Below are 13,189 nucleotides of genomic sequence, written 5' to 3'. Positions count from 1 at the left end.
ATTTCTGAAAGAAGATCTTGATTTGGACCACTTTGAAAATTCACTTGATTACCAAAAAAGAAAAGAAAAACTGTGCATGCAAATGAACAGCGGGATTTTTCATAACACGAGTATGTTGCAGGAAGCGGAAGCAACGTGAAAGATTTGGCGCTGTTTTTCAAAGCGTAATAACCGCGTAGCACAATAGTCCGTAATAGAACGTAATAGCCGCGTAATATACGTAATATCCCATCTATTACGCGTAATAGTCTCAAAACGTAATAGTCGGGCCGCGATTTTTGGGAGTTGCTACCCCCTCGGCTCTGCGGAGCGACAAACTGGCGCTGCTTCTCACGCATTTTGCATACTTCGTTCTTCTTAATTTCATTTTCATTTCCTTTCTAGCTGTCCTCCGAAGTACTCTATTCTCCGTAGAACCGTACAGTCTTCTCCGTAGGACCTTGCAGTGTTGTCCGTAGACTGTAGGGTCCTACGGAGAATACTGCAAGATCCCTCAGAAAACACAGATTTATAAGAGCGCTATCGAGAACCTTGGCAAAGAAACAAACAGAATTTTCCGTCCGTTTTTAGCCACGTGACTTAGTGCAAGAGAGACAGCGACGCAAACGACTCTCGAATCAGTCTCCGCGTTCAAACCATTTCCTGGGAGTTTACTGATATTCCTGACAATCTCGGGAGATTTCCCTGTAAATTGACAGACTTTCCTGGGACTCCAGGAGGCGGTTTCGCCGTGGTCCTGGCGAGGTCCGTGTGCAGCGCACTGCCGGTCGATGTCGGGCCGTGCTTTCTCTGCCTCCCTCACGGAGCGCCCCTCGCCCCGCATTCCAGTCCTTGCATTCCAACGAGTGTCCTTGCCTTCCAGTGTGAGGCGCTGCGGTGCGGGTGGAGGGCCGCCCCACGGCAACAAGGACTCGCCTGTCTCTCGCACAGCGGGGTGCGCGGAATGCCGGCCTGATAAACACGCAGAGTGCTTCGCTGGCGTTTCTCCCGGCCCCTCGGCCGTCTCTGCAACGCGACGCCTTTCCGGCCGCCACGGCACTGCCAGCCGCGCGGCCCGTCGACACCCGAGACGCCGCCTGCCAGTGGAGCGGCGCGGCGGGCAGCGCGGCCTGCCGTGCACATTTCCTGGAACTTCAGGCTGATAAGTTTTCGATACCAGAAGTTTTGGTCCGATCCGGCTGAGATTTTCCACAAAATTTCTTGGGGGGGGGGGGTAACACGGGGTTACACGGGGTTACAGGAGAACTGTATCGTGACTGTCATGTTAATTTGAGGTGGGAGCCTGTAAAGAAGAGACGGTGACGTCTTGTGGTTCAGAAAACCACCAAGCAGCCCACAACAATACAGCCCAATCAAAACATGGTCGTCGGCGACTGTTTGTCATTTCCGTCAAACGCAATTTCCGTCATATCTTCAGTAAATTCTATCATATTTTATAGGGGGAGAACACGAAAGTCAACTTGTATCTGGCCCACGCTCATAGTGTCTTCCTGGGGTTCAGTTGATGCCATCTAGGCAAAATTCCGGCTAAAGAAGCATCACTCTTAAAACCTTGCGAACCGATGTGTTTGCAAGCTTGCGGAGTGTCTCACTTGTTTGCAATGCGAAGAACGCATCCGTATTGCAAATCAGTAGTTCGCAACTTGCGAAGAGGTGCTTCGCAATTTGCGAACAACGTGTTTGTATTGCGAAGCCCTTACAAACACATTGTTCGCAAAATTGCGAACTATTAGTTCGTAATACAATCAAGCCAAACTCTTCGCAAGCTGCGAACTAAATGGTTTGTAATGCGAACACATTCTGCGCAAGGTTTTAAGAGTGCAAGGTTGATTGTGTGACTTTCCAAGGTGGCGAAAACGGCCCCTACGCACGAAATCACCCAGGCGTCCCGCAAGAGCAGGGAGAATCTGAGTCCACTACCGGGCCGGTCCACACCGTCAGAAGTCTCGGGACAGGGAGGTGAGTTACAATTGCCTGAAAATAGCATCAGCAGTCAAGATGTTATTTGTGTTTTACTATTAGGCTTTCTTTCTGTTGTAGTCGCCTAATCCGAAGTCTGGGAAATCGTTGGTGCATGTGGCCGGCCCCAGTTCATCCACCGCTGCGGATTGCACTCCGAAGCCCAGCAAGAAAGTATGTTATTAGCAGAGTTTATGGGGACCGTAGCATTGTGGTCTACGGGCGGTGCTGTTGGCATGCAAATGAGTGGCTTTCAACTCGGTTCATTTAGCAGTTTGTGAAATAGCATGGCCTCATTATCTTGTTGTGCACTTATTGTTTCGGGCCAGCTCGAGACGCCCCCAAAAGGAGGTCCAGGAGACCCGGTTCAAGATCATGGATTGCCTCACGCAAGCACAACTGGAGCGGGAGCTCAAGGTAACCTCGACTTGTTTTGCACTGTTAGACAGTTTATGACTCTCGAAGAAGAATCCCGGCCGCAGGAGCTTGGCTTTAAAATGAGCTAAATATTCGCGGAGGTCGCGAGAAAGCGAGACGGCCTAACGGACCTCCTCAATACGGAGCACGCAGTCCATCGACATAAAGACGGTGACGACGTGGCATTCGAACACGCCACAGACTCGCCATATTGCGGTTTTCTGGTATGACTGCTTGGTAAAGATTACATTCAAAAGGTGCAGACACAACTTCAACCAGTAGACACTATTCCAGCTCTTTTTCAAAACGTACTATAACAACAGGTATCAAGCCAAATGCACAGGAGCATTGCAAAGCACATGACAAATTTATTTGCAAAATTTGTTTTTGAAAGGGGGTAGATTTCGTCCCTCCTTGTGCTCATTTGTTTACGTGTGCACAATGCTTGCAATCCACGGATAAGTGTGGCGTGTGCCGATCGCCCGTAAAATGGCGGAGATCCCTTTCTTTTGCAGACGGCCAGTGTGGACGAAGCCACCCATACTATATTTGGATCTTGAAAGGATTTCGGATGGACGCCCTGTAGAACTACACGTGGACGCAGCAGTAAAAACCGTGCCGGGGCTCCTGGGCTTGTTCGTCTACCTCTTCACCAAGGCACTCTGCTGCGGCCTCGCCTACGGATACTCCGAATTAGATTAATTGTCGCCACGATGGGTATGCCGAACGACACCGCGCCCTCGCGCACGAGTCAATTGTTTGCCAAGTAATACTATTGAGTATTCAACTTAAAAACTTGAGTGCTTTCCATTCTGAAATGTGCTTGAACAAGTCAAAGAAGACCAGGCCTACTTTAATGACATCTGGCTGGTGCCATGCAATGTGAGGAGAAGCCACTGGCTGTTACTGATCAAGAAAAGAAGAATTTCAGCGCTGGGTTATTCTTCTCCAGGACGGAGAACCGCGATCGCCTTGGGCCTCGAGCTGCCCCGGGTCGCCACGACGTTCATTGCAGTGGGTTTTGTCTGCTATGGGTTCGCACTCTAAATTTTTTCCCTTATTCACAATTTGAGTAGTTGCCCACGTCCGAAGTTGCCTTATCTCTGCTTCGTTGCGAGTAAGGAGCACTCCGTGGTATGCCAGGTACTTACGACTGCAAAGGAACACCGAGAACGGTGAGCTTTTGAAACACGTACGTTACAGTGCATCAAAGCAACGATCTGAATTTCAACAGTAACGTTTGCTGTGTTGCAATAGAACGCACTTGCTCCAAGAGCTCACTTCTCCAGGCGAACGAACACAGCTGCGCTGAGGTACGGCAGCAATGTTCGCCCCGTTGCAAGACTCTGGGAACACCGCCGGGCCGAGCAACCAACCACACGGCCGGTCGAGACGGCAGGAACGACTACGCAGAGGAAACGACCACCGAAGAGTAATGAAGACTACGCTGCTGGCGAAACAAGAAGACAAGAGGAGTCTCCGCGAAGACGGCGGCCACTGATGGGATATCGTAGCAAACGTCTGGACCGCAAGTCGAAGAAGCAAAACAACCAAAACTACTTCGGAGCCTACTCAGACGTCTCCCCGTCCCTCGAAGTTGACCGTCTCCCCCACTGCACCGCCAGACAGGCAACTACCAGGAGCACAATGCCACACTTTTACCAGTGAAAAAGCCTTTGTGAGTCCTCGCGGTCGAGGGCCACGGCAGTGGTTGCCAAGGAGGCAGTGGCCCTCGACCACGAGAACTCACAGAGGCCGTGCTTTCCTGAGCTGTGAGCACCGCGTCGGCGCGACTGCTCGTGGTCCTGTCTCGCGGGCCGCGCCGCAGCGGGACGCACGACGCGCCTGCACCGGCGGACGGCTGGGGCTCAACTGGCGGCGGCGGGGCGCGGCGGTCGCGGCTTGGCTGCCCTCCCCCGCCGCGACGCGCAGCCTCCCTCCCTGCCTGTCCCCCTCCCCTCGCCTCCTTGGCTTGCTGCGACTTGCAGACTCACTCCGAGCGGGAAGCGCCTCTCTCTCACTCGCAGAGCGTTCCGACTGGGCGCGAGAGAGACGGGACCTGCAGGGCGTGAGGGACGGGGTGAGCGAGCAGGTCTCGACCTGTCGTGTTACGCCAGCAGCAGACTGATTCCGAGAACAGTTTTCGTCGCTGTCTCCCTCGCAACCAAACGGCACGCCCCATGAGTGCGAGAGAGACAGCGACGAAGGTGACTCGGAGTCAGTCTGCAGCAGGGCGGTTCCGCACACACAAGGCCACGGCCAACCTTTCCATTCCCCAGCAGGGCCCAGCCGACTGGTAGAGTACTCCAAGGAAGCTCTGGCCCAAAAGAACAAAAACGGAAGAGCTGGGACGGAAGTTGAGAAGAAATCAAGAAGAAGGAATGGCCAACTTGAAAGAAAATACAGCTCTGCGGAAGCGACAAACCGGCGCTGCTTCTCATGCATTTTGCATACTTCGTTCTTCCTAATTTCTTCTTCATTTCCGTTCTAGATTTCCTCCGAAGTACCCTATTCTCCGTAGATCCGTACAGTCTTCTCCGTAGGACCTTGCAGTGTTGTCCGTAGACTGTAGGGTCCTACGGAGAATACTGCAAGATCCCTCAGAAAACACAGATTTATAAGAGCGCTAGAGGCATTTTTTTTTTTAAGAAGTCCGATCGTGGAACACGACCGATGCCGATTTCCTCTATTTTTTGGTCAAAGGTAGTCCTTGTAGGTCTAAGAAAGGCCACAAATTTTTTGGGCCGAAATATGCACCGTTCAGATTATATAGGCAATTTTCGTTTTCAAAGATTCAAGCAACTTCTGGTAACCTTAATCACCCATGTAGCTTCAAGTAAGGGGTTTGCCCTCCAGTTAAAAGAACATTACAAAATTGAACAAGAAGCCAAAGGAAACGAATGGGTCACTTCATATATAAAATCCAATTTTCATCAAAATTTGCACACTGATTACAGAAAAACCTGAGATATATATTGTATATTACATTCTGAAGTTGCTTCCTATCATCATTTCATATGCTTTTCTCTTCACATTCAATGGCAAAAGTCAAGATAAGATCACCATTGAACAACTTCAGCCACAGACCACTCACACTTTTATAACGCCATTTTCTCCAAATTTTACATAAAAAGTTGAAAAAAACCTCATAGTTTTTCTGTTAACTGTGTCAAGGGCTGTCTAATTGGAATATTGTTGAATCCATATCTGTTGTACATTTCAATGTGAATCACATCACCAAATTACAGTGTTGAGCACAATACTCGTTCTCTTTAGATGACTACTTTGTTTTTGGTTGATGTATAGAAAGAGTAAAAATAAATGAACTGATTAACTAAGGATCACAGTTGTGGTTCGAGTATTTAGTCATAGTCTATTCTCATTTGCGACCCAAGTTTTCCAATTCAATTCATTTCTTCAAGGCTGCAGCATAGCCAGATGTTCGTCACAGACCTGAGTAGACAATAAAATTTTCTGTTGGTCCTGCCAATGGCTGAAATGAAAAGAAGGTGGAAAGAAAAATTGATAAATGTTTGGAGAGCAATAATTTCAGGCAAAATAAGGATGGGAAAATACTTACAAGTAATAATATGCCACAGTGATAAGAAGAGGAGTTGACCTGTACACCATGAAAGTGCAGCCTTGATAGTTTTAGTACGACTGTCCTTGCCCTCGAGGCCGGAGCGGAAAGTGTCTCATACATCTCATAACCGTTGTTTTGAATCCTTAGGTGGTCATGCAAATGGCTAAAGATTTTGAAAAAATGGAAAGAATAATAATTAATTTTTTGGAGAGCAGTAATTTCAGATTGAGGGAGAAGTCCAGTGCAATGAACAGAAAAATGTTCAATGTGCAGTTCAAGATGGTTCAAGTTCAAGTCCACTCTACAAATCAAAGAGTGTACATGGTACGCTCTAACTGGAGCATGCCTGCAAGCACGCTCTAACTAGCGCATGCCTGCCAAGCATGCACTAACTAGTGCATACATGCCATGTACACGCTAACTGAAGCATACATTTACTACATAAGGGATAGGGAGCTTTCTGCATCAGGAAGCGTGTACATGGCATGTATGCACTAGTTAGTGCATGCTTGGTAGGCATGCGCTAGCTAGAGCGTGCTTGCAGGCACGCTCCAGTTAGAGCATACTGTGTACACTCTTTGATTTGTAGAGCAGTTAGAGGCTGTGAGACTCGAAGAACACTTCTCAGCACTGTACAACTGAACTTGAACCATCTTAAGGGGGCTCATACATGTTAAAAGCACTTTTTTTAAAAAAAAATTTGATGTAGACGGATTAAGATTTTACAATTTCTGTGTTAAAATCCTTTTAGATAATTGAGTAAGCTTCATTTTGGCTTAAGGGAAAGTGACTTTGGACATTTTTTGGAGATTTAGTCGAAACGTTTAAAATTTTGCTTCTCGTAAGATTTTGTTAGCATACTTGCTCAGATCTGTGGGGAAAAAATCAGGGAGACTCATCCCCACACTGTTAAAAATTGTTGTTTTAAAACAACAACACAATTACCAACCTCGAGAACGTTGTTGTTTGTGAACAAGTTTGCTTGTTTTAAAACGACGAATTCGTTGCTAATTATTTTTATGACTCATGCTGTTTCAAAACAATATTTTGCTGCGTACAAACAACCCGGACAATCTAAGAAATGGTTACTGCGGGGTAACCGGGACTTTACTAGGTCTGTGACCTGATCGGCAATAAAAATTGATGCAAATAAGGCTGTCTACCGGTTTACAAACATCTTGTGGACGAACGACGCAACTCGTTAGTAAACAACGAAAGTCATTTGAAAACAACTTTGATCGCTAAGAAAATTAGCAACATATTTACTGCTAAATTACAACATAATTTTTTACAGTGCAGTAGTGTCACAGAATTGACTAGAATGGGCTTCATATCTGCAATAGTTTTCAAGAAAAAAAATAAAAAACATTTTTTTTTAACAATTTTTTGAGTAGTCTTCTTCAGGTATAAGGTCCCATCAGGTATAATCCCATCAAGCATAATTCTCATCACACATAACGCATAAATAATTTTTGTTGATTAACACGATATCTCCTCAGGTATAATTCTTAACAGATATAACCGATATCTTATAATACATACAGGCGAAGCATAAGATATAATTCTGTTCACATATTGAAACTTTCATGGAATTATGCAAAAGTTTGCCATGCAACGATAACATAAAAAGAAAAGCGACAAGGTGCATAGGGCAACTCCTTCGCCTCCTGCAATCCACCACAAATGCGGACGGGTTACACGAATGCCCACCGCTCCAATTTGCGAAAAGGTCAGTGATTGGTATCACTTCCTGTTTAACAGATGCTATTCTGCAGCAAGCCTGCCAACTCTTACTGGCCTCCCTATACTTGGCTGACGAGACGGCGGGTGCGACTGCACTAGAAGAATATGCATACGAGTTCGCCCACGTAATCCAGCTAGCTCAAAAAGCCTGCACAAATACAGTGTGCGCAGCAAAACAATTCGACCTTGAGATCTGGCTTCTTCAAACAAGGCAGCTAATACACCCCGACATGCTCCTAAGCGTGTCCGCCGCAGTAGAATGTCTAGTCTTCCGACATCAACTGCTAGACTGCGATGTGTTCCTGCAAATGTTAGAACACGGAACATGGCCGCTAGGCACCACCAACGATGACAAACATAAACTACAAATCACACATTTCGTCGGCTATACACAATACAACTTAGACACCAAAGAAATACAGTCACTCATACCAGTACACACACCATTCACCAGTGGCGAGGAGACATACATACACATACAAACCATACATACACCCGAGAAAGCACGACACTCAGTGGAATTACTACAAACTCCGTTCCAGGCCCTGGCGGCGATGTTGGCCGAAGCGAACACCGAACCAGAGGCGGAGGGCGTGCCCGAGGCCAAGGCGCAGCTCGAGGACGAGGAGCCGCCCGAGGCAAAAGTACAAACCGAGGCCAGGGGCACGGCTTCCAAACAGGAGGCATCATCATCATCAGCGCTGATAGGCCTATGCAGGTCGGCGTAATGAGTGAAGCTACAACCGGGCCCCATGCACTCAAAGTGCGCAGGAGTCCTCGCAGAGCAGGAAACACCACGGAACAAGACGAAGAACTTCCAGCAGGAGTAGAAATATTTGAGTACCTAGTGGACGTTCCCGTAAAAACAGAGCCAAAAGACGAACTTAACAGTGAAATACATTACGAAGAACACTTACACAACACAACCACCTCAGAACAATGCAACACACACGACCCATACGAATTCACAGAAACACCAGAACCAAGCACTTCGTACAACCGGGATACATGCCAACCGGGACCAAGTACTTTGTACAACTGGGATACATGCCAACCGGGACCAAGTACTTCGTACACACAAGACACATACCAAACACCACCACCGTTATATGATTCCAGGTTAGCACTCCCGTTCACAGAGGAACAGTTTGAAGTTCGAGACGAAGTAATCCAGAATCTCAGACATAATCGACAGGGACATTGCGCAGAACAATGCCAACGAAGTTGTCACAACTCAAAATAGGCCAGAACATGCACTAAGCACGTACATCTCACAAACACCAGCCGGAGTTTGGACCGACACCATACCCACTGATACTGCAAGCAGACAATACATGCTGGAAGCAGGATCTAGGAAAGTACCAACTCTACCTCCAGCCACAAGCAACAATAACATAGTCATATCTATGCACGCATTCAAGTCAAATACAACGCAGACAAAAGAGAAACGGACAACAGCACAAGACGAGGCCGTCAAGTGCGTGGCTGAACTGAATGCATGCCTGCCCCCAGACAATAGATGGTTGATAAATCTTGGTGCTTCAGTTCAAAGTCTAAAATGTAGCCACGAATGCCTCTTCGGCACCACCACAAGGGAACTCTCATTCATCCTACATACATTCACTGTCAAGTCACTCAACCCACAAATAAAAATAGAATTAACCACACCTGGAGTCATCATGCTAAAAACCTCAATCGAAAATACACTCATTCAAATAATGCTTCACAACGAAAGAAAACAACGCACCACGCGGTGCAACGCAGTCACTCATACCATTTTCAAGGCTCTGTCTGACATACGGACAAAACCAGTACAAGAGAAAGGAATATTTTCTGTATCTTCGAGGCAGTGCCACGACAGCTTACCAAAGGATTCAACAAAGGGCAAGGGATGAAGAAAACACACTGTCCAAGGATTACATTCAACAGCTTCATCTTATTCTGGACAACTGGATGGAGAACGAACCAGGACTTCATGCAGTCGTGGATGCCACAGGATCTCCAGAGACAGTGCAACAACAAGTCATCGAGGCCTTGGGGCGCCGTGTAAACGGCCTCATTCCATTTGGTAATTTTCGGTAGTTTTCGGTAGTAAAATATCGTTTGGCTGCCTTTCACGGAATTTCTCAAATCTTTACTAATCATTACGTTTTTTTATTGCGCAGGAGCGGAGGTAGCTCAACTGTTCAACGAAGATAAGCAGATTACTATGCAGCTTTTACGCGCAGAACTGCGGGAGGCGTTCACCGCAACACTGTGAAAATTTGAGTCGTCACTTGATGACAATATCAAGGCTAATTTTCCATACAAGGATGTCATCAAGTCAATTGATGACATTGTTGTCACGCCCATGCAATAAGTATAGGAGCTTTGATGGAAACGTCATCAATTTGTGACGAGATTGTCATCATTTCAAAGTGATGAAAATGTCATCCATGTTTTTGTCATAAAGTGACAACAAATTTTTACAGTTAACTGGTAAGTAAACCTCATCTACAGATGCTACAGATGCTCTTGAAAAATTCAAAAACAAGTCCCCACTTAAAGAAGAATATTCTGAAGAACTAGTCAAGTTTATCAGGCACATGAATAAGGCTTTTGACTGCCTGAATGGTGGTGTTCATAGCAAGAAAAGAGCTACAAACCCAAACCTTCTAGAATACACTGAGGTAGGAGACTCCCGCTTTGACTACTTGGAGGAAGAATTCCTGGGCTATTTGCGTGAGTGGGAGTCTTATGTGGCTAACAAAGCTGGAAAGTATACCAAAGACCAGAGGTCAAGAATGATAATAAGCTATCAATTTTTCCAAATTCCAATTCCTGTGTGTGTTGCTTGAAATGAGGTGATTTGACCAGCAATGTATTTTTGGAAGGGTTATTTCTCTGGTCCCTGACCAGGGCCTCAATATCATTTGTTGGTGTCCATTTTGGTGTCATTGTATTCCATTTCACTTCTAGTTGTCAGACTGAAGATAAAATTTGTATAGAATTAAGCAGGAACAAATTTCACTTCCAGATTTATTGCAGTGGTAATTAAGGGCCCGTCCTATCTTCAGTAGGTGGTGTGATGCTTCGGATTGGTTGATTGATGAAGTAGTGTGCAAACCACTTTTGAAAGAGTTTTAAAAAAATCTGTTGTGATTTGTGTTTTTATGTTCTTCTAGCAATTATAAATGAACCACATCTATAAATTGTATTGTTACTCGTTACTGTGCAGCTTTTGAACTTCTCAAGGAGCCTTCCAAAGGCTTTGTGGACATGTTCTGTCAGACATATACAGACCACAAAGAAAGCCAAGACAGCTTTGTGGTCTGTATATGTCTGACAGAACATGTCCACAAAGCCTTTGGAAGGCTCCTTGAGAAGTTCAAAAGCTGCTGTTATGGTCTAAATATTGTCCTTCTAAGCTAGGATTTGTTACATTGAATTGCAAATTACATCTTGTCAGAAATAGCGACCGACCTGTTGAAATAAATGGTGTTTAAAATCGGTTTTAGATTCTGTTTGTTTGAGTATTGGTCTTTACCTCCCTATGTCCTTTTTTGCAACTATTTTGCAATCTGTGAATATTTTGACATATATGAATATTTTTATTTCCCCCTCCATCATTGGAAAGGGGCTGCAGATGACTCCCCTGATACTCCCAAGTCAACGATTGAGTGGTTATGTTTTTGGTATTTTACTAAGTGTCGCTTTTCAGGTTAGGCATAATTCAGAAGTAAGCTCTATAAAAGACGTTCGAATCCAACGCCCACAAAAAAAAAAAAAAAAAAAAAAAAAAGCTCACATCCTGCCCCCAGTCAAAACCACCGGTGTTTCGAGGGCCCGCGACAGGTGGCGCTACTGTAACCAACGGTGGAACAGTGACGGGGGCCGCACCTCTGACTTCCAATTCGGCCGATTTTAAGAGTTTCGAGCTACTCGCGATTCGCGTCTTGAAAGAAATATTGCTTTTCCCTATACAACTCCGTCACTTTCAACCCCGTATCGATGACGATGCCAGGGCTGGGCCCATCGTCCCGTTGCCTCTCGCGGACGTCCGCATGTCCTCCCAGGCATAGTATATACAGGATGTGACTATCTTTGTACCTATGGAAACCGAGTGGAGTGGAGTGTTGCCGTGCTTGGGCTGACGTACTGCCGTATGGAGGAATGACACATAAGATCTTAACGCTGTGTTCGTCTGCCTCACAGGAATGGCTCACCACCTCGTGGTTTTCGACGTCGCATCGCTCCATGGCCTCGTCTTCGCATCGGGTTGTTGCAACTCCGTTACAGTATACACAGTACATCACCATAGGAGATGTTGACGTGGCAGACCTCTGACAAATCTGATTCAATAAAGGTAAGGATAGTCATCACACAGAGTAGCTCGCGTGCGGAACACTCCACTGGTTTCCCTTTTGAGTTGTGTGACAAACAAATTTTTGGGCGAGACGGCCTCTTGTGGCGCTGGAACGGGGGTAACTGCAAGTACCCATAGCTGGATCACTCCACCAACGTCTAGCGGTCATTCCCTTCTTCTAGGGATGTGCGAATAGTTCGGTATCGAATCGTGACTATCAAAACCGTCTATAAATACTGATTCCAATGAGCCCCCACACATAATTTACAGAGGAAATCCAGAAGAATTCCCTAAGAGGACACGTAACCAGGAAATGGCAGCGGAGAGCAATACAGATTTTTCTACATTCGCACTTTGCGAGCAAACTTGTGGTCCGATTGCAGTCCTCCAAAGCTTAAAACCTTCAGGAGGAGATGCTCCTTCTGCCTCAAGTGCTTTAAGTCATAAAATTTAAGAGAAAAACGATGATTTTACATTGTATCTTGAATCAATGTTGAAGGCCATCTCAGAGGCAAAGTAAGCACAAGATAGGATGGCCACTATTTTTCTGAGTATCCTGGCAACATTCTGAAGCCCCTTTGTGAATATAGAGACCAAATTCCATAATTAATTTTTTTGTTACCTGTACCAAATTTGTAAAATACAAGAAAAATGGAAAAATTAGTCCAGTCTATTTCAGACTTTGGCTGATGAAGCTTTGATATGTCGGTAAGTAAAGTGCAAAAGCTAAGAAGTTTACGTCAAAGAGATAGTGGCATCGTACAAAGTCTATACTATTGTCAGAGCCTAAGAAAACTTTCAGCCGATACTTTGCTTCATCGTAAGGTTTTGTAAGGGAGTAATCACAAGGTTCAAACAGGGGGGAAGGCACAGGCATCAAGAGAATTGAAAGGGGTACACAGTGTGACTTCAAAAAGAACCCTTTGAATTTTTTATTATTTAAGAAATTAAAGAAATCATTGAAAATTGAGTCCGATTGCGCCATAAGTCGTGTCCCGACCTGTCCTCCCTGACTCTTATACCAGATAAAACCTGTCTGATGGCTGTAGGCTGGTCGTTAACCGTATGGCACTCACCCATCGAAACACGGTGCGGGGAAGACCGAAGCTGAATGCACTGACCCCTAATGAGGTGAAAAAAGG

General features: G+C 45.8%; 1 protein-coding gene across 1 annotated transcript; it reads left to right on the top strand.

Moving 5' to 3' along the window:
* Positions 1-8,256: 8,256 nt before the first annotated feature.
* Positions 8,257-9,962, top strand: LOC117653641. The gene is made up of 3 exons (XM_034399445.1): positions 8,257-8,346; positions 9,515-9,770; positions 9,868-9,962. Exons 1-3 carry the CDS (start codon positions 8,257-8,259, stop codon positions 9,960-9,962), a joined length of 441 nt encoding a protein of 146 aa, XP_034255336.1.
* The last annotated feature ends 3,227 nt before the right edge of the window (positions 9,963-13,189 follow it).

Source organism: Thrips palmi, unplaced genomic scaffold (genome assembly GCF_012932325.1).
Source record: "Thrips palmi isolate BJ-2018 unplaced genomic scaffold, TpBJ-2018v1 HiC_scaffold_8, whole genome shotgun sequence".
NCBI lineage: Eukaryota > Metazoa > Arthropoda > Insecta > Thysanoptera > Thripidae > Thrips > Thrips palmi.
The sequence above is the reverse complement of the archived record's forward strand: the minus strand, read 5'-3'. Positions and strand labels throughout refer to the sequence as shown.

What these genes read in the sequence shown, in the direction of transcription:
- LOC117653641 (XM_034399445.1), top strand. Translation starts at nt 8,257, where the DNA reads ATGTTGGCCGAAGCGAACACCGAACCAGAGGCGGAGGGCGTGCCCGAG. An exon ending in AGGAGCCGCCCGAGGCAAAA is followed by an intron (nt 8,347 to 9,514) that starts GTACAAACCGAG and finishes GGACAAAACCAG; the next exon opens with TACAAGAGAAAGGAATATTT. An exon ending in AAACGGCCTCATTCCATTTG is followed by an intron (nt 9,771 to 9,867) that starts GTAATTTTCGGT and finishes TTTATTGCGCAG; the next exon opens with GAGCGGAGGTAGCTCAACTG.